At 41.4% G+C, this 22059-nt stretch overlaps 2 protein-coding genes across 3 annotated transcripts; one reads left to right on the plus strand and one right to left on the minus strand.

Annotated features, from left to right (window-relative positions):
- Nucleotides 1-1972: 1972 nt before the first annotated feature.
- On the plus strand, nucleotides 1973-22036 carry LOC135072613 (adenylyl cyclase-associated protein 1). The gene is made up of 9 exons (XM_063966611.1): nucleotides 1973-2187; nucleotides 3258-3502; nucleotides 6118-6203; nucleotides 6308-6690; nucleotides 8375-8521; nucleotides 10066-10244; nucleotides 12961-13167; nucleotides 19918-20061; nucleotides 20849-22036. Exons 1-9 carry the CDS (start codon nucleotides 2073-2075, stop codon nucleotides 20930-20932), a joined length of 1590 nt encoding a protein of 529 aa, XP_063822681.1. The 5' UTR covers nucleotides 1973-2072; the 3' UTR covers nucleotides 20933-22036.
- On the minus strand, nucleotides 14871-18975 carry LOC135072575 (uncharacterized). 2 transcript variants are annotated; one of them, XM_063966551.1, is made up of 6 exons: nucleotides 18606-18975; nucleotides 18017-18142; nucleotides 17019-17229; nucleotides 16164-16444; nucleotides 15563-15823; nucleotides 14871-15112 (listed from the first exon to the last, which is right to left on the minus strand). In XM_063966551.1, the coding sequence occupies exons 1-6, from the start codon at nucleotides 18831-18833 to the stop codon at nucleotides 14915-14917; spliced, it is 1305 nt and encodes a 434-aa protein (XP_063822621.1). In that variant the 5' UTR covers nucleotides 18834-18975; the 3' UTR covers nucleotides 14871-14914. The 2 variants fall into 2 exon arrangements, with proteins under 2 accessions (XP_063822621.1, XP_063822613.1); XM_063966543.1 differs by having other exon boundaries at nucleotides 14871-15115; nucleotides 18606-18973.
- Nucleotides 22037-22059: the final 23 nt, after the last annotated feature.

Raw genomic sequence — 22059 nt, forward strand, 5'->3', positions numbered from 1 at the left:
TTACACTAAAACACCGAAATTTTTAATGTAAAGTACGACAATAAACCACCAGAAAACCTTCAGTAGCTGGCTACTGAAATAAGGTTTGTTTTGTCACTTTTATAAGGGAGAAACAATAAATTCAATAATAAAAACGTAATAACTGTCTCCTTAAGGCTTTGTTGGGTCTAATAAAGTGTCTTTAGTAATGGGCCTGCCATTTATAAACAAGGACCACCCTTGGGAAAATATGGTTTTCCGAATTAGGCAAACGTAATATTATTTAAGAAATTTTATAAAATACGTAGACCAAAACAACAGTAGTAACTGATGAGACCTATTCTTTTGAAAGGAAAATTTGTAAATCTTTATTATTGTAGTATAAAAATTTGTGACAACGCAAAATAAAGAAAATTGCAAACGATATTACTCGTAAGAGAACTTTCCTATTATTTTCTATATTAGTCACTTGTTCACTATAATTACAATTGTTCGTACATATTTAGATTTATCAATAAATATGACGATCCAAAATAGAAACCTACGCTGGCATCATGCCCATTTGGTAGCGATGACACGATACATTATACGCATTATCGGTTCTACTAATATTACTTCATTCAGTCATAGAGTTTTAAGTAGTCTATTATTTTATGGAGTTTTATTAAAGGGGCGTGAAAGGAAGGGGTTATCAATTGTACGGATTAACGAAATCTTAATTTTATGCCCACTATAGGTGAATTAAATGGTTCAAGCTGTAAAAATAATAATAAATTTAAGTGTTGGCAAACAGTTCTTTGATAATATTAAACAATTCTAAGAAACAACATCCCCGTAAAGTTAGAAATTCGCTTCTCCAGTAACGGATCCTAAAATAAGCCATTTTCCATGGCCATCTCCCATGAGGCAGAAAATTCTTAGAAAATAAGATTACGCTGCTCAAATCCCACAATCTTTGCAATGGAACTATCATCTTATTGTGTGAAATCATATTGAAAAATCCCATTGTGTGACTTTCTATAGCTGGAAATATTTCCAGAATCGAATCAATAGTTCCAGAACTTTCAGAGATTTGCCCGCTACAAATATATTTAGTATCGACTTTTCTTTACTGTGTGGGCTGTCTGTCTGTGACTTTAATAATATAGAATATTTTATTTTATACAAGAGTCGGGCTAATTTTAGATCAAGTGTTGTGTTAGTTACATGATCAATAGTTTGTCTGTACTTACGCAAAACTTGCTCTGGACGAGAATAAACTAGAGGATTTGCTGAATACAGACTAAGAACAAAAAGTAACGCTACAATGAAGTAGCTGGTGGATTTAATAATACTTTGAAGTGTTAGACATAGGATTAAGATTACTATCAACGGAGTTTGAGATACAAAAACACAAAGTAACGAACTTCGCTGCGAATTACGTACACATGGTTCGGCGGCTTCACTTAGATGTATCTCAAGCGTATAATGCAACACATTATACTTATAGAGGCTGCAGTTGCTAGCCGATAGAATTGAGACAACTGAAATGATGCTTCACTGACTTTAAAATATTCCAATATGAAGCACGCATGTGTATTTCTAATTCAGTTATGTTTTGTCGACGTTAAAATTTTAACAATTATACATATAGACGTTCCACATGATGACATGATGTAAGATTGTATTTCACAGAAAAAGAGCAATTTTAAGCGAATTTAATGTTTTATTAGGGCATTTAGTTCGTCAATATGGCTCTGTACCAAATAGGCGTTGTCAGTTAGCAAATAGCAACTATATTAGTCGTGTAAATTACAATTAGCAAATACGCAAATAACTCTGTCAATCAAAATTAGAGACGAGAGTATCGAAATAAGCATTATTAATGAGTAAGCAGATATTGATTCTTGGAAGCCACAGAAAGGGTCTTATCGGCAGATTACGAAGCCTGGGTGAGTTGTCTAAAGACACGTTATCTCTTCGTATCTTTACTAGTGATAATGAACGTCCAATCAGTGTGATGTTAGTGTCATAAGAAACCGGTAAAGTGCACATATTTTGCGAGAAAAATAAAGTATTTGCTGAAAAGAAAGTTTTCCAATTTTCCATTTAATATGGACGCGGTTGCACGTGCACGGGTTCTTATTGAAATGTTTGAGTCTCGTGCAAACTCATCGGGTAGAGAGGGCGTGGCGAACGAGTCGACCGACGAGCCTGATGATATTTTAGGTACGAGTACTTGTATATTAAAATGTATATTAATATTATAAACATAGTAATAGCAGTGCCTACACTATCTGATGTAATTTAATTATCAAGTTATCTAAATGTTTTCTTGATACTTGTGTTAATAAAAAAGTCAAAGATTTAGGATCAGTGCAGAATACTATTCTTTTCAATGACGAGCGTTACTTTTAGCAGTTTGTAAAATCTTTTAGGTATTGAAACTAGGATGAAGGTTCAAACAGACCTTTCATGTCTAAGGTATTATTTTCTAACAAGAAACTGAAACTAATTGACGTTATACATACATTGGCTTCTCATGTATTTCGAAGAAATTTTAACTTGAACAACAATTCGAGAAATCAATCAATATTCTTGTATTTAACTGCGTTCAATCAAATTAACTCCTCCCACAGACAGCGCTCTACATTATCTTTGTTTGTAATTGGTACTCAATAAAATTTATTTAACAATTTCTCGAGATCTCTTACAGTCAAATTTTATTTCTGCGGCTTATAAATCAAATACTTTAATCAATGAAACTTACTCAATAATAGCAGCATTGTAGTTTACAGAATTGGTTCACTGCTGAAAGATAGAGGTCCACAAAACTTTCTATACCTACGCGAACGCGAGCCTTTGTCTTCACAAGACTTGATTGACTTTCGAGACATACTCATATCAATTCAGAATAGGAAACACGAGGAAATATGAAAGTTAGTTAGGCAGGAAATTGAATTTTAATTTCTTAGCTCATCTGAATCCTATTTTGTAAAAGATAATGTTTATCATCATCATCAGACCCACTCCACCCTAATTTAAGAGAACCAAATGGAGGATTTTACCTTCTCTCCACAGAAATAAAATGTTAATGTATAATTTCGTCCATATAATCGAATTATTTCCGCGGATGTCCCGGGACAATATCCCCTCAGGAGTGGGGAGTGAAAGGTGGGGCGAAATCCTCATTTACTTCTGGTAAATTAAAAAAGGTCCTCTTGTGGTTTAGACTAAAATGACCCGATGATGGTGAGAACGATCATGATGATAATGTAAATTATTTCTTTGTCCAATAGTTAACGAAGGCGAGCCTGCAGCTGCCACCTCAAGCCCGGCAGCGGAGCTCGAGGCTCTGATCGAGCGCCTGGAGCGCGTCACCTCGCGCTTGGAGCGGCTGCCACACTTGCGCGCGCGCACCCCCACCCCCCCGCGCTCGCCCGCGCCTTCCCTCGCGTCCACGCCGCCGCCGCCGCTACCGGAGCCAGAACCAGAGGCGATTGTTGACGCCATGAGTGTCAACGGGTACCAGGATATAGTGCAGGTACTTGTGAGATGTCTTTTGTATTTGTCATGTGGCGTATGACAGCGTTTGTTAGGAGACTAGGCTACTACTACCTGGCTGACGAAGATTTGTTAATGGCAATCAGTGTCTTGAAATGTTGAATACTAATGCTGGCTATGCATTTGATCTGCTTCATCCAGACAGAACAAGAATGGTTTGCAAGGTTAAGGTTGTACGGAAACATACAACAACATTTTTTTGATATTAATCACCAATATAATTAAACGGTCACTTATTTTTTACATAACTTGGTGGTTGCATGAATCATAGTATTTGTATGAGTCAACGAAAGGCAGGGTCGTGTTTCGTGAATATTTGTTATAGGTGAAGGTTGAAGTAAGTCAAGGTATACTTTACAAGTTAATTTCGTATTAATTTTGTTGAAATTTCATCCCATATTGGTACCAGATATATTAACTGTTTAAAATAAAATGTACTAGCTAATGCATAAATAAGGATAACATAATTTCCGTTTAAGTACAATGGGCGATAATATACGCTGAGTAACAATCTAAAATTAAACTGAACGCGACGTGACGTAATTCTACATTTACATAGACGAAGAATTTGGGATAATGGACTATGAAAGAATTATGAATTCTGCCGATTCTCGTAATTTACCGGGAAAATACTTCTTTTGTGAGCCAACAAAGCGATGCCCGTGAAATCACTTAGCTTTAATTAGTGGCAGCAGGCCGACGCGGCAATCAGGAAGAACAGATAATAGTCCCATCTCCTTTCGCAACGAGTTCGTTGCGACCATTCAACACATTCGGTGCACACGTCTATACATATTTGTTTGTGAGAGCGCCTACTTTCAATGGACCAGGGGAGCCCGAGGAAATGTGGGTTCGAGTTTTATCAACCCTGACCTGAATATTAAATGGTGTCACTACAGAACATTTGGATTTTGTAAATATTTTTCTTGTGTAACGTATTAAATTGTAGTAATCTAAAGTGGCCAATAACCTAAACAAATTGTAAACAAATATTGGTCAAATAGCAATTAGCTTTAATAGGTGGTAGGTCTGGTTTCCACATAAGTTTATCCCTACCTATTAGTTTTGTACATTTATTACGAAGTTTATTAGTTTTCCTAAGCCCAATTGTATGCTCGTGTAAGCTGTCTACGAAACTACGAGTATATGTAACAAGCTTTTAGCTAATATATTTGCTTGAGCATATGATTTATGTGACATCTATTTATATTTTGAGTATAATGGGTCACGTTAAGTGATATCTCCTACATAATGTGACTTTATCGTAATTGAAAAGATATTCGTCCTTACGGAATACTTTTTATGATAGTAATGACCTTTCGTATGAATACTTTCAAGGGGTGATTGCTCTTTCATTTTTGGTGCCGCTTTCGTTTTTTTCACTCACAATGTGTGTTTGCCTTGCCACTATGCTACTTTAGCATTTTGATATTATTTAACGTCAACTTAAAATGTTAACGTTACTAAAAGTCAATATTTTATCGGGACATGAATGAACTATCCAATTTTGACATGATTGTGAATCTAACTACCATTCAGGGACTGATATTACAAATTTAGCAACCGCGTGAATATTAGAAATTCCTTTGGGAACAGATCTAATTTAACGAAGTTGGCGTTTAATTACAAGCCCCATTCAGTAGGATGAGAATGAATTATTTTGAGAATTAACTTCATCAACGAATGAATACCAAATGCTAAAGCTTTCTTCAATTCTTTTGTGACCCCTCGCCTTTGTTACCTCTTTTGCAGAATTCATAATTCACAAATCTTAGAAATGGAGAGTCAGTTCCATTGTTCTACGAATAAAAACGTAAACTATGTTAAAGGTATACTCTAAATGCAAATTCTTGTATCGGTTACTACTAAATCTCTTTTGGGTTGCCAGTATTTACGCCTTAGTAAGGGTACGTGTTGTATCAGCCGAGCCCGATCTGATAAACAGGATGGGCATCTTAATACTTCGAGTTCCAACGCGAATGACGCGAATATATGTTCCGATGTCAACACTCACATCACATCAATCACTGCTAAATATTTTCATCTTCTCACCTAACATATTGCAATATTTAAAAAAAATATATGTAAAGTATTTTTACAAAGGAAGCAGAGGTTCATAATTATTTTAAATGCATACAGCGTTTTTATCAAAGCGAAACCTTTTTATTATTCATGCTTTCAAGCATAGTTTAATGTCGGAACTACGCTTAACAGGTGCTTGAAAAATAAAGTTGATGTTAATAAAAACTTTACTTAATACGTGTTTTTTGAGTAAAATAAAATTGTTTTTAGGTTTCGTACCCCAATAAAAAAAAAGGAATACCTACTTATAAGCACATTTCGTTGTCTGTTTGAGAAGACCCTTTTACTCAGAAGCTCGTAAAAGCATCAAGTTACAATTTACGGCACGCTTATAAATAAGGCCATTAATGCTGGTTATTTATGTACTGTAATTAAGTGAAACATTTTTAGGTATTTTCAGTTGATCTAGTATCAACTGAATAATTTGGTAGAAAGATCGACTTATCAGATGGCTTTGGTAGAGTACATGTAAACTAAGGTCGACCTCCATTATCAAGTTCGTTTATTATGCAGGGGCCACTCCGCACGTACATCGAGCTGTCCCAGCAGATCGGCGGGGATGTTGCCACGCACGCCAACTTGGTCAACTCTGCCTTCCAGTAAGTCAAAGAAACTAACATTTAGTTTTGATAGTAACCTACGAAATAAAAAGAAACGTGCATACAACATCGAATGCAAATCACAACTTAAATTTTTCTAACAGGGCACAGTTACGTTACATCCAGCAGGCAGCCTCTAGGGGCAAGCCGTCGCAAGCCGAAGAGATGCAGCTGCTAGCTCCGACGAGCGATCAGATCTCTGCTATCCAACAATTCCGCGAGAAAAACCGCGCGTCCCAGTTTTTCAACCATCTCTCCGCTATATCTGAGAGCATTCCGGCGCTCGGGTGGGTGGCGATAGCGCCCACCCCCGCGCCCTACGTGAAAGAGATGAACGATGCCGGCCAGTTCTACACCAACCGCGTGCTGAAGGAGTGGAAAGAGAAGGACAAGAGGCACGTGGAGTGGTGCCGCACCTGGGTGCAGCTGCTGTCCGATCTCCAGGCCTACGTGAAACAGTACCACACCACCGGACTCGTATGGTCTGGTAAGCTTCCCATTTCATTAATATTGCATTGGATTGCATCCATAAAATTTGAACTAAACTGAATAATACATCACCCGCGCAATTTGTACGCGCTACAAACTTTATTCCAGCTTTTAAAACGTCGACACAACACAAAAACAAGTTAAATAAGTCAGCTCAACTTCAACACGCTCCTTCTAATTTGACAACGTGTCAAGCCGGGGGAGTATACATTACGGAAAATTAACTCGTAAATATTTTATTCCGTGGAACATTCCAAAGTGCCGGTTTAGCGCTCTGGTTAAATTAAATGGCTCTATTGGAGCCGAGATTCGTTTGCTTGATTTATTATTCTTTTTAGAAACCACCACAAATTGCTATCAGATATAATGTAGTAGGAGTTTTATAATTCAAACGCAGACTTCGACCTTGTCGAGACAACAGTAAAAGGATTTTGACACTCTAATAAATTTCGCTTCATTTCAGTCGGCACGGATTTTCATCCGAATTCAGATAAGTCGAGATTAAATGTGGTTTCTATTTCACGACTGACTATTTGATTGAAAACGGCTTAATCTAACTTTAGTTAAATTACTTGGCAAACTGTCATGATATTGTTAATCCCCTCGATTAGTACATTCACAACTTCAACTACAGTACTAACTTCGTTGTTTACCCGATTAATAGTACATCTACAACATCGACTATAGTACTAACTTTTGAACCGTCTGATTAAGGAATTAGCTGTTGTCCAACTTTTTAATTAGATCCAAATTTGGAATTTAACAATGCCCGTTCATACCCGTTCCTTGTTTAAAGTTTTCAGTGGTGGGCATTAAAGCTCGATTCACACATAAATCAGTGAAGCCACAGTTCCGTCACAGTATCCGCTCAGTTCAGTATCAGTGCTACAGTGTTGCGTCAGTGAAATATTTTGAACATTTTAAAATGTCAGAGAGCTGTTTCAATATTCTTGTTCACAAACTATGAAGTAACTTATTTTGTTTTTGATGCCGCGGCGGCGTCCGTGATCCAACAAAAAATATCGTCGTCAACGAATACGTTCGTGATTGCCGGTGTCGGCACTGACACTGAGAGCACTGTGTCGTCACTGACACTGACAAGTGGGGATGCGTTCATAGAAACTGTATGAAAGAATATTTCGCACTGTGCCGGTACTGAGTCTGAACTGTGACTTCACTGATATGTGTGACTTGACTTACTTGACTTATGGTCCTATGTCCCCTAGATGGGGCAGAGGGCGTCACAACAGTCCTCCATCGCGTTCGGTCTTGAGCTATGTGTTTGATCTCGCTCCAAGTCTTGCCGATCTTCTTCGCCTCGTCTGCCACAGTGCGCCGCCAAGTTTGCTTGGGGCGACCACGTTTGCGTTTTCCTTGGGGGTTCCAATCCAGAGCCTGCTTGGGGATGTGATCGGGATCCCTCGGAGAGTGTGGCCAATCCAGTTCCACTTGCGGCGCTTGATCTGCTGGTCGATCGGAATTTCGTGGCAGCGTTTCAATAGCTCGACGTTGGAGATTTTCTCAGGCCAGTATATGCCGAGAATTCGGCGAAGGCAGCGGTTGACGAAGACCTGCAGCTGGTGCGAGATGACCTTGGTGACCTTCCACGTTTCACACCCATAGAGCAGCACGGATTTAATATGTGTGAATCGGCCTTTATTCGGTTTGTTTGTGTAACTCAGGCAAAGGTGGGGCGCCCCCTCCGCCCCCGCCCGGCGGCATGCCCCCGCCGCCGCCCGTGCTGCCCGAAGCTGACTTCTCCAACATGACCGTGGATGACCGCAGCGCGCTCTTCGCCGAGATCAACCAGGGCGAGAACATCACTAGCAGTGAGTATTTGACCCTTAATTTATCTGTACAGCCGGCTGTCAGATTATACTTTGTTGCAAAATCACATGTATTAGGGTGGATTCGACTAAACAAGAGTAAATATTAATCTCAGAAAAAATCGTCAGTTATTCGACATTTTGACATATTTCACATACTGAAACTGTCAATGTGCCAGTTATACCAAGAGTTATTCTCTGATAAAAGTTTGGTCGAATCAGACCTTAGTATGATTCCACAGCGTTTAAAGAAAGAAAGAAAGAAAAAAATGTTTATTCAGTATCATCGACAATACACTTACAATACTTAACATTATTTAATGAGAAGGTAATTACAATGATACTGAAAAGGTATCTACTCAGCATGGTGTCGTAGCATCTCAGTAGATAATGCCACGACGCTGGTCTTCCGTACACACACAAACAGGGAGAGCACTACTGAGCACAACAATTGCTTATGAATCATGATACATAATAATATAAATACCTCATAAATACGTTACAGCGTTTAACTTGTCTTGACGTAGTCTGTACCGAACTGCGACCTCCTATATTCAAAATTATCTATCAGTATGAATAGGCTCTTTTCAAGGTACATTATACAAGTCCGGAATATAGCTTGCCCTAAAATTCCTTTGATTAAACCGCAAGTTATCTACTGGGGCTAATTAACCTCACTGGTTGGCTCGTATTGACGGTCGAACTGTAGATCCTGGCTATACAGGAGTGGCAGTGATGACAACGAGGAATTGAATTAGTCACGTGCAAATTAACTCTGACAATCACAGGAAGAAATAAAATTGGAAACGGTATTTTAGACAAACATTCTGTGCCAGAAAATCCGCTGTACTGTCGCTAATTTGTATCTAATTAGCACGTCATTTATTATTTATATTCCTCTCGCAAGTAGTCGGTTCCACAAATTCACAGAACAAGGAAAACATCCTCCTGAGATTTGGCCATTTAAGCCCGACATGTTAGATAAGGTAAATGTGCCGATTGTGCACACAGTTAATGGCTAATTTCTCCGACGTATCTAGTGGTTCGACGAGCTAACTTTAGTTACTTGAGTCATATGCTTAGAATTTTCTGGTCCATTAGACAGCTTCTATTGCCAATTCGTTACTTGGCGTGTGAGTAATTTATTCCCGTATAATTAGGCACGCCTTACACATTGATGCATTATGTTACTTTATTTCCTTTAGATATATTTTCGCTGTTACCCCTAAGTAGTTGCGTCCTCACGCGTCACGTCATGAGTCACGTGACGTACGTGATTAATATGTCTACTAAATTGTTCCTTCACTTTGTTAATTTGGGCAAATTGTTTCGACTTTTGTATTTGTGTTTATTAGTATTGGTCATGAACACTTTGTTGTCCTGTTAAAATTTTAATTACGATGATGTCATTTTTGTCTTCCACGTAAGACTTATGATTTACGTTCTATAACTAGCTTTGTATTGAAAGGGAATACAGAATGTAGAGTCGCATCATCCTGCCGAGTACCGTGGTAGATCAAATTTTGACCAGCAAATGTTTTCCCTAGGCCTGCGTAAAGTGACTGCCGACATGCAAACCCATAAGAACCCGCAGCTACGCCAGGGCCCGGCGCCCTTCAAGGCGGCGCCCCGCTCGGCGCCCGGCAAGCCCATCCCGCAGCCCGGCGCCGGCACGCTGCCCGACAAGCCGCCCGTGTTCACGCGCGACGGCAAGAAGTGGCTCATCGTGAGTATACGTCACTAGTGTCACTACCGTAGCTCCGCGGGGCCCGGCGCCCCTCAAGGCGGCGCCCCGCTCGGCGCCCGGCAAGCCCATCCCGCAGCCCGGCGCCGGCACGCTGCCCGACAAGCCGCCCGTGTTCACGCGCGACGGCAAGAAGTGGCTCATCGTGAGTATACGTCACTAGTGTCACTACCGTAGCTCCGCGGGGCCCGGCGCCCCTCAAGGCGGCGCCCCGCTCGGCGCCCGGCAAGCCCATCCCGCAGCCCGGCGCCGGCACGCTGCCCGACAAGCCGCCCGTGTTCACGCGCGACGGCAAGAAGTGGCTCATCGTGAGTATACGTCACTAGTGTCACTACCGTAGCTCCGCGGGGCCCGGCGCCCCTCAAGGCGGCGCCCCGCTCGGCGCCCGGCAAGCCCATCCCGCAGCCCGGCGCCGGCACGCTGCCCGACAAGCCGCCCGTGTTCACGCGCGACGGCAAGAAGTGGCTCATCGTGAGTATACGTCACTAGTGTCACTACCGTAGCTCCGCGGGGCCCGGCGCCCCTCAAGGCGGCGCCCCGCTCGGCGCCCGGCAAGCCCATCCCGCAGCCCGGCGCCGGCACGCTGCCCGACAAGCCGCCCGTGTTCACGCGCGACGGCAAGAAGTGGCTCATCGTGAGTATACGTCACTAGTGTCACTACCGTAGCTCCGCGGGGCCCGGCGCCCCTCAAGGCGGCGCCCCGCTCGGCGCCCGGCAAGCCCATCCCGCAGCCCGGCGCCGGCACGCTGCCCGACAAGCCGCCCGTGTTCACGCGCGACGGCAAGAAGTGGCTCATCGTGAGTATACGTCACTAGTGTCACTACCGTAGCTCCGCGGGGCCCGGCGCCCCTCAAGGCGGCGCCCCGCTCGGCGCCCGGCAAGCCCATCCCGCAGCCCGGCGCCGGCACGCTGCCCGACAAGCCGCCCGTGTTCACGCGCGACGGCAAGAAGTGGCTCATCGTGAGTATACGTCACTAGTGTCACTACCGTAGCTCCGCGGGGCCCGGCGCCCCTCAAGGCGGCGCCCCGCTCGGCGCCCGGCAAGCCCATCCCGCAGCCCGGCGCCGGCACGCTGCCCGACAAGCCGCCCGTGTTCACGCGCGACGGCAAGAAGTGGCTCATCGTGAGTATACGTCACTAGTGTCACTACCGTAGCTCCACAGGGGCCCGGCGCCCTTCAAGGCGGCGCCCCGCTCGGCGCCCGGCAAGCCCATCCCGCAGCCCGGCGCCGGCACGCTGCCGGACAAGCCGCCCGTGTTCACGCGCGACGGCAAGAAGTGGCTCATCGTGAGTATACGGCACTAGTGTCTCTACCGTAGCTCCGCGGGGCCCGGCGCCCTTCAAGGCGGCGCCCCGCTCGGCGCCCGGCAAGCCCATCCCGCAGCCCGGCGCCGGCACGCTGCCGGACAAGCCGCCCGTGTTCACGCGCGACGGCAAGAAGTGGCTCATCGTGAGTATACGTCACTAGTGTCACTACCGTAGCTCCGCGGGGCCCGGCGTTCCTCAAGGCGGCGCCCCTGGTTAAAGACCCATATAAATGAGCGGTTTTAGCAAGCACAGTGTGAAAAACTTCGTTAATTATTCTGGTAAAAATGAAATGAATTCATGAAAAAATATATTTTTCAAACAATCTGCTAGAGCCAGATACATCTTGTTTACTAGCCTGGTAACATTGTCCAAAGTAAAGACATACACTCCATATCTATCGATAACAATTTTGACAAAGTTGTTATCGATTTGTTCCGAAATTTAATAACCGACAGGGGCTTAGTTACTGCTCGACCTAAATTAATCTTGCCGGATTAATCCTTGTTTCATTTGTCCCTCCGGTAATACCCTCCTTACTCGCTGAAATCTTTCGGTCCAGTGACGACAACTTTGTATTTTTTGCTGAGCAAGGTGCTTAAATATCCTTTGAAAAGGTAACAGCTCGGAATAATCCATTTTCTAAATCCTTTGTAGTCCGAATTGAACAAATTTTATAGACCCACGAAAATGTATTATTACACAGTATCCTAAAAGTTTGTTAACGAAAGGTTGTTAGGATTACTCAATCATGCGGATCAGAATAACAACTAAACGGGTTTGATGAAAGAAACATTTCTTGTTAAACTTCGTAGCGTCTGGGATAACAATTTTTCATTAAACATTAATTTCCTGCAGCTTTTCTAGGAAATATTAAAATACTGAGTAGATTTTATTATTGAAACTGAGAGCGTATACTCTAACGCGACTTGTATTATGTAGCAGACTGTGTAATGCGTAACTATGTTAATTTACGATGTGAAGCGAGTTTAATTACGTAGACTATCTTAGGTGCGGTCTTTGATAGATATGAAGGGTAAGCCCTTTACTCGGTTTCGCATCTCAAATTTCTGAGTATCATGCTGAGAGTTCGAAATTGCCACATCAGGATGCATATTTTCGTATTATACTGCCGGTTTGTCGTAAAAAGATTTATTATCATTTTTTTTTAAACGTTTACGGTCTACAAAGCAGCTGTTGCATTCCGATTTGCGTATTAGCAGTGAGAAAATGCAGCATGCAGCATCTTCAGCTCTTTGCCTTACTCTAATACAGAACTTATCTTTAATTCTTTCATTTTGATATAGTTTTTATTATTTTTATATTCGCGTATTCCCATATATTTTTGAATGTCCCACAATGCGATTACTAATAAGGTTGTCTTCTTGCACAGGAATACCAGAAAGGCAACCCCAACCTGGTGGTCGAGAACGCCGATATGAACAATGTGGTATACATGTTCCGCTGCCGCGACTCGGCGCTGACGGTGCGCGGCAAGATCAACGGCGTGGTCCTGGACTCGTGCACCAAGTGCGCGGTGGTGTTCGACAACCTGGTCTCCAGCATCGAGTTCGTTAACTGCCAGTCTGTGCAGATGCAGGTCAGTTAGTTATGTGTATTAGTGATGTGTATTTGTTATTGGAACAACGTGGTAAACATGTTCCGCTGCCGCGACTCGGCGCTGACGGTGCGCGGCAAGATCAACGGCGTGGTCCTGGACTCGTGCACCAAGTGCGCGGTGGTGTTCGACAACCTGGTCTCCAGCATCGAGTTCGTTAACTGCCAGTCTGTGCAGATGCAGGTCAGTTAGTTATGTGTATTAGTGATGTGTATTTGTTATTGGAACAACGTGGTAAACATGTTCCGCTGCCGCGACTCGGCGCTGACGGTGCGCGGCAAGATCAACGGCGTGGTCCTGGACTCGTGCACCAAGTGCGCGGTGGTGTTCGACAACCTGGTCTCCAGCATCGAGTTCGTTAACTGCCAGTCTGTGCAGATGCAGGTCAGTTAGTTATGTGTATTAGTGATGTGTATTTGTTATTGGAACAACGTGGTAAACTTGTTCCGCTGCCGCGACTCGGCGCTGACGGTGCGCGGCAATATCATCGGTGTGGCTATTTTTACAATTTAGGTTCTGTTCTGATGTGTCTATGATATGTGAGCTTGACCAGAATATCTTAGGGATCCAACACACCAATCTGATGTTAATATAAATTCAAATCTTTTTTTTTTTAATAAACATGTCTAACTTTATTTAGAATAGTTTTCTCCATCATGAAAGGCTACTTACACTTTTAATCAAGCTACCTTAATCATCCCTGGTATGGAGTTTCGTTAGCGTGGACGCAAAAGAGGTTAAAATATCTTCTGTATTATCCCTTCTGTCCGGTAGGAGGTAATGAAATAAGCCGACGCCGGTGAAAAATATTTTAACATTTTCATATAAAAGGCGGGAGCGGAGGTTTAAAACTCTTCCCTCTTATTTTGTAGCAGCAATAATGCTATGCCAAGCTCGTACACTTCTAAATGAATCGATCACTCGGGTTTTAGGCAATTATAATGATGGATGCTTTTATCCGTCATGAATTCATGAGCGAAGAGCGACACATTCTCACGTCTCATAAATAATTCGATTCCTCTTGTACGGAGCAAATAGGAGTATTGAACTGTTCGTAAGTACTTCGCACATTTCTCATGTAAATCTTCGCTAGAGACTTCCAAATGCTTGCTTTTGATAGTTTTGGCAGCTTTGAGTTTGCAAACTGCTTTTATATAAATGCGATGCGACTATGAACTGGATTAGACTTACGTAGTCTATTCATTCAATATGGTTCATGCAAATAGGACTGCGAAGTTGGATGTGCTTTATCGATCGACCACAGTAACTATGTGATTATCGTTGCATTATTTATAATCATTACCTACCAACGATGTGTTCGTATTATTTTACCTACTATATTATTGTACAATGTCCTCGATATAGTTTGTAATATTTCCTCATTCCAGAATTTTAGTTACGTTAAAATTGCACCGTATAACTAGAGTGCTGCCTCATAGGCAGCCGACACAAAAAAAGGTCAGCGTAGTATATTTGTTTCGGTAGAAATATCTTTTTACTGTAATCAATTAATTGAAACTTAAAAAATCTAAAGAATAGTTGCGTACTCGTTATTGAAAATTAAATATGATTTGGATTGATCACTTTGTTCCGTAATTGGAAGTCAATTCCGACATTGTAAAAACAATTTCGTAACGTTAGAGTAATTATTGTAAGACGAAGCGTATTGAATTTGAAACAAAATGTGAAATCGATCAGAGTTTATAAAGCGGTAACAAATAAAATAGCGTTACGCTACGACGCGATCTTGGCACGCGTAGTCGTCGTCGCTCTTGATCTCCTCGATGGCCACCTGGCTGGTGGTCTCCTCGGGCAGAACACACAGCTTCCTAGGCTCAGGGCATTCGCATGGATGCAGGGGATACTTCATCTCGCCAAAGTCCTGCGGCTCGCCGTACTCGCGAGTCATGCCCGGGTCAGGAATCTCCTGCTAATGACACAAATTTACGCGAAATCAAACGGTGTTAACTCGCAAAATGTAGGCTAATATCAGTAATGACCATGCCAGTTATCAGATGACAACGGGAAAAACAAGTTAGACCGGTGCGAGTACCGGTGAATCAGCGAATGTGGTGGACAGAAATAAATGGCAATAGCGGAGAGATGTACGAACGTATTCGGCAAACCAATTCAATTAAGTGTACGCATTGGGGCTGAAAAGCGATATTAAATTTTATTGAATTATCATGCCAACTTGCGTTAATTAAAACTTATTAATCTTATTACTCATTATTTAAAAGGTTACGTTTCCGTAGGAATATTTTAAAATTTGGTCACGCTATAAAGTCATTTTCTGGCTCCCGGGATATTAATTCCCCGCCCTCATTTTCCGGACACGCTTGTGCACTAAGTAGTAGGGTTGATTTTTGTGACTAACCTCATAATTGTAACAGTAACTTCTGTAAGGGTTTTGCGTCCAGCTGAGACTGTACTCGTCGTAAGATATGTCGGTGCCACTATTCCGAAGGTCAGAGTCCGAGTCGGAGGATTCCCGAAGCGTAGGCTTAGAATAATCGCCCATCGCCTCTTGAGACGCCACGTCGATCCGCGAATCCATGTTCAAGATCGTCAGCTTGTTGTTTATCACCATGTTCAACGATTTCTGCCAGTCTTCTAACAGCTTTTTGATGCTTTCCATCTGAAATCCGCACTCTAATATTAATTAACTTCTTTTGAAATTATGTGACTTATTTAAACTCAAACGCCCCTTGTATAATTAAGGCTGGTTGATAAGTTGTTAAGTAATTCAATTTAAAAGGCGCTTCTTTCAGAAAATGTTTGCCAAGCAATTTAAAATTTCCAGTCCCAACCTCCCTTAGATACCTTTGGCGGTGGAGTGTTTGCAGTATCTCGACAAGTCTCGTCTACCTGATAGTAGAGTAAAGCAATTGGTTCGAATTGGCCGTTTAAGATTGGCCACCTCGTTCAGTTTTATGTTGCGATAGCGAAAGACATGCGGAGAAAATAGTATTTCTTACCCTTTTCTTCAAAAGCGCATGTTTATGGGCACGTCTTAGTCGCTTTTGTTTGATAAAGTGCTTGAGATAGGCGACTTTGTACACGTTGGTGACCTTGACGATCTTGACGCGGCAGTCTTGCTTGATGTCCATATCGCTCAACGAGGAATATACGCTAGTCTCTGGGGTATGGGGCTCCGTCTGAGCATGCTCCCCACATTCCATCTTCTCAGATTGACGCTCAGGCATCCCCATATTTTCGTACTTCAAACCCTTCAGCAATTCCACGATAAATTCCCGATCTGAAAAATGTTACTCACATATACCATCATTTTACGAATACCTACGCTGATTTATTCTGTTCGAAATGGCCGTCATTGTTTCACCATTTGGTTGTATTGAGAAAATACTGATCAATTTCAAATTATATTAGTTTTATATCGTACAAATCTAGGGACCAAATCCTCGATTTTTGCTGAAACTATAGTTTCAACGGTTGTCGGAACATATTTTTCTCTGAAAATGCTGTGAAAACTAGATCGTGATAATAGAATATGATCGCCTGCCTATTGGTTATTAATTTTGGTGTATAATTTAGTATGCGAAATTGCTTTGGTCGCCATAATAACATACCGATTACGAAAATAATAACCTATCGGCTTATCGACGCGTTATACTTTCGGCTCTCTTTATTGCTATGACTTGCAATACCGTATGTGAATACATAACTTCTGATCCCTGCACTCTCTTGGCACTTACCTTGTTTGGGTGTCGTGTGCAGATTTGCGTCTGTCTCACAAATAGTTGCATTCGCGCTACACCTCATCGCAATTTAAGTTACTGAAGGCCCTAGATTCAATACAAAAGTGCATAAACCTTGTTCGGGCGTGGTGTGCACGCTGGTATCCTGGTCCCCATCCCATAGGGCTGCACCGTCCAAGGCTCGCCGTAGGGCTTCATCGGCCGCGATGATATTCCTCACGCGCTCCCGTACTCTCCTCAGTCGCTCTACGTCACGCCGTAGCTGGTCCGCGCGCTCCGTGAACTCCGCGTCACGCACGCATAACTTCGTGTTCACTATTTGAATCTGAAAACGCACACATTCGGACCACTTGCGAATACTTGGAATACTGCACAACACCAACAAGCGATTCTCAACTCTAAATCACAGCGCACGAGACTTTTCATGAAGATTTTCGCAAAACCATTGTAAGACAATAGGCTTTGTAAAGGACGGACCGTTATCATTGTACGGTACGAATCTGCTGAATGGAATAATTAGAAGATGCTGAAGATAGTTAGTTCTACACTATTTACCTTTGTGCGGTTTTTGTCAGTGTTCTGAATGAACACGAACTCTACAGGTAAAATAAACCTAATCAAATTATTTTTTATGAGTTCGTACAATAGATGAACGCTCGGCAGAGCTCGACTTAATATCCTTGTCACAATTAAGATATTCATATTCAATGACACGCAGACGGAGAATGTATTGTGATACATAAATAATTACAGAAATTAACAGACTTGGTGATGGTTTATTACATAACTGAATTCTATGTGTAAGTATAATAATGAACGAGAATAGGTAATAGTAATGTTTGAATACAGTAATTTCCCGGCTTTTACCCGTGGTCCCCCCAACATGTCCCCATTTATTTTAACCATGGTCCCACCGCACTAAGTGGCAAACTAATACTATAAAACAATATCAGTGTATCTTTGTATCTATAAATAATACTATAAAAAAAATCTATAATTAATTATAGAAAATAATTGTGGGGACATGTTGGGGGGACCACGGGTAAAAGCCGTAATTTCCATCGAGTCGACCACAATACGGTTCATACCTTTTTACGAACTAGTAACGTTACCTGAAGTTGTATGTCCTCCAGCTCTATTTGCTTCTGTTTTATTCTCTCCCGTGACGTTATATAAATGTTCTTCAAGAACTTATACATATACATCCCAGTAGGAACGTACTTCAGGAAGAATATTGTCTGGAAATTTACATAAATACGCACTTAGAATCTTATTAATGCTGGCTTCCATCTTATTGAGCTTTATTTGACTCGAGTACGTTTAGTAATAGCTCTTGGTTGAAATAAATTACAGATATTAAATTCAAGGCATCACGACGTAATTTAATTCATACCTTTGAGGGTAACTAATACTTTACGTCTTCGGGATTTATAATAAAACGCCAGAACATCAAGTCGTTAGATGGAATGAAATAAACAGAAACGGACAACATTCATTACATTAACTTTGTTGTTTGCCTCTGCGTAAGGCTGTTTACCAAACTGGAAAGGCGGTTTCTCATTAAAGTTGTTGGGTAGAAAAGGGGTGTTCACATTTGACCTTTACAGATTATACAGCTACATCTCATTCATGTGATACCTTTGGAACCTTACTGTGTTTTAATTTTAACAGCTACGTAAAATTAATTAAAACGTAACAAACCACGTTGAACAAAGTGAATCTTGTGTAGACAGCATACAAAAAACTAATGCAAATATGCCCGAACGGTAGTCCATATTGGTCAATAAAGTAATGCCAGAAGTGGACGAAGGTACCCTCGCTCCCGTTGGTCAGGACCTTGGTGCCTTTGTCGTTCTCGCCGTGGTCCATCATGTTCCACATGCGGAACGCGATTATGACAGTCGCCAATATCACTACGAACGCAAACATCTAAAAATATATATACTAGCAAAAAAACCAATACGGACAACACATCTGAAGGTGTTGTAAATAAAATTTTGGAAAATCTTCAAAACTACGGCACTGACATCGGACATGACGTTCTATAATTTTGAAAGTTCTTCGATTATGGTTTTTATTTTTTAAAGAATAAATGTACTCTTTGCTATCAACGTCTCACAAAGAATAAAGCTATGTGCATACTTATGGATATGAACGCGTTATATTCTCGAAAACATAGAAAACTAGCTTTCCGCCCGCGGCTTCGCCCGCGTGGAATTTCGTTTGCTAAATTTTCCTGAATTTTCTTTGCTATAAACCTCACGGAGCCCGAGACCTTTCCAACGAATGCAAAACCGTGGAAATCGGTTCGTGCGTTCTGGAGTTATAGCGTCAGGAAGGAAAACCCGACTTATTTTTATATAGTAGATTATAAAACAAAATTATTTTTTATTGCTTAGGTACTATGTTTTTGAAATAGCATGTTCATGAAATAGTTTTATTCCACCTTTTGTTATTCGAGTTCACCAGGCAGACGACATTGCACCAAACAAATGTATTTCATTCATCACGCACCTAATTCCACAACTATGTATCTTCCGAGTTTTGTGCCTGTGCCAAAGTAGGGTAGAGATTTGGGTAGAAGGGGTAGTGTATCTTTGTATGTTTGTTTCCACTTACGTAATAAGATAGATCGATTATCTTCGCAGTGCGCAATACATTGCAAGTTCGGACTGTACATTTTGTATATTTTCAGACGATTTGATTCGGCGTAGGACACGCGCGATCGCTGTTTGCCAACATTAATTAATAGAATGAAGAATTACTGATATTCATTTATTTTACTAAAGCTCCTGCAAAATGCATAATTATTTTAAATGGTCCTCATTGATTGTGCCGTCAAACAGATTTGTAGCTAATTAACGTATGTTCGACATGCAACTAGCACCAATTATGTAATCCATAAGCTCAACTCACTACCCCCACGTTGCTATTTAGCGTGGTTGATTCATCTTCATAATACCTAGTTATTCCAAACCTTATGACTTACACATTACGGTTGTGATTGCCGCAGGTGTTGGGCAAAGTGCCCACGGTGTCCGTCGACAAGACGGACGGCTGCCAGATCTACCTGTCGCCGGAGTCGCTCAACGTGGAGATCGTCAGCTCCAAGTCCTCCGAGATGAACGTGCTGGTACCACAGAGCAACGGCGATTACGTAAGTTTGTTTTTCATGACGCCCACATATTACCATTTTCACATTCATTTTAAAGCGTCAATAAAGCTTCAACCACATCAACGCGTGCAGATCGCGCGTCCCATGACAGTTGGCGCGACCTGTCATTGGCCTATGATCGCGCCGGCGATTGCGATCTGCACGCGTTGGTGTGGTTGAAGCCTAAGAAGTATAGATACTATCATGATGTCGTAGATACACTAGGGCCTCTTTCACCATCTCCGTGTAAAGTTCAAATTAGTTACTTCCTGATTATCACTACTAGCAAGTAAAATAAGAAGTATTTTAGCGTTATTCAGAGATGATGATATTCGATAAATTGCTACTCGTCACTCCGTCACAAATAGGCTTATAAAAAACGCTTCTTAGAAATAAAGTATTTTCAGCGTTATTTATTCATTTTTCGTTAAACAAGTTGAATATAAAATTACATTACTTTGATCTAAATTGCAGGTGTATTTGCACGAACACGATTCAAGTAAAATAAAACGAATTTTCTAACAGTTTATTCTGTAGGATTGCTGAAAGGCAATTGAGACTCTGGTTGAGAAAATAACGTAAAGTTTATTTAGTTGCACCAGTTTGCTTCACTTCGGCACCCGCCGTTGAGTTGATTTCCAGGTCTTTATTTAGGAAATAACGTTTGAAGCGGTAGCGAAGAATAAACTCGAGGAAAATCTCGGTCCTTTTATATTTACACTTCATACTGAGTAATAACGTTGCGTGAAATGTTATCCGGGCTTAAAATGTAATTGTACATTGTTTTCAGAACGAGCACCCGATCCCGGAACAATTCAAAACGGTCCTGTCGGGCAACGGCCTCACCACCACCCCCGTGGAGAACAAGGGCTAAGCTCCCTCGCAGTCGGAACCGTGCCCGGGAACACCTTTTGCTTATAGATTAATATGTTTTAGCTTCGCAGACACCGGCTATTCGTCTTTGTTTCTGAAACCTGTCTATCCCAAAACATAGACGGACAGCACTTGTCTCGAGCAGGCAATACGATCACGAACACCACGCAAAAAATACGCTAATAATATCCATAACTCAAGCATAAGTCAAACACATGTGCAACTGTGTCGAAAACATAGTCCGTGCTAGATTGCGTGGAATTTGCGAGCGTATTGTGATAGTAATAAATTCGAAACGAGGCGAGTCTCTCTTAAATTAATGATAATGAAAATATATTTTGCACGGTCTAGTTCAATATTAGTTCACTTGCTGCGATTCGCCTCGAGTATCTAACGTTAAGCACAAATTATCATTCGATAACGGTAAGCAGTCAGTTCTCGGGTTCTCATTAATCGTTTTCATCGTCATCTCGAGTTCTGTCTTTATTTCCTGCTCATTTCGCTCGATCGTAGGTATTTAAAAATATAATTCTAATATGACGTAGATATAACTACTATAACTCAAGTATTTACTGGCCTTTAATGATACTGTATTGTAAAGATGTTCCTTACATTCACGTTTTTGAGATTTTACTTTTGACATTATGCAGAAATGATAACGATAGCTTGGAGTACCACATGGTACGGGTTAGTTAAGTTAGATGTAAGGCGTGTGATTGTCTCGATTTCGGAAAATGAATATTTTTGCTTTCTCAACGCTCGCATCACTTAGCCTGATGCGACAGCTTCTCTCCCTATCTCTTTCTGTACTCGCTGAGTAACTAAACATTTCGTGCAACCTCATGTCTAAATAATTATTTAAGAATAACATTATTTTTTTATTTCTTTTAAATATCATAATTCAATTGAAGTATTAATTAGTCAACGATGTGAATTAGTGTAATTTGTATTCCGTAAATTATGTTGTTTGTGACGTCTCTAAATAAGCATTCTTATTATTATTTATTTTATTATGCCATCATTATTTGAACAATATAATATTGTATTACGAATTTGCATTTTGTTAATTTATTTGTCGAGATTAAACTAATTTTTAAGTATCAAATTTTTCTTTTCATTGGACATCAG

Source organism: Ostrinia nubilalis, chromosome 1 (assembly GCF_963855985.1).
Source record: "Ostrinia nubilalis chromosome 1, ilOstNubi1.1, whole genome shotgun sequence".
Classification (NCBI taxonomy): Eukaryota; Metazoa; Arthropoda; class Insecta; order Lepidoptera; family Crambidae; genus Ostrinia; species Ostrinia nubilalis.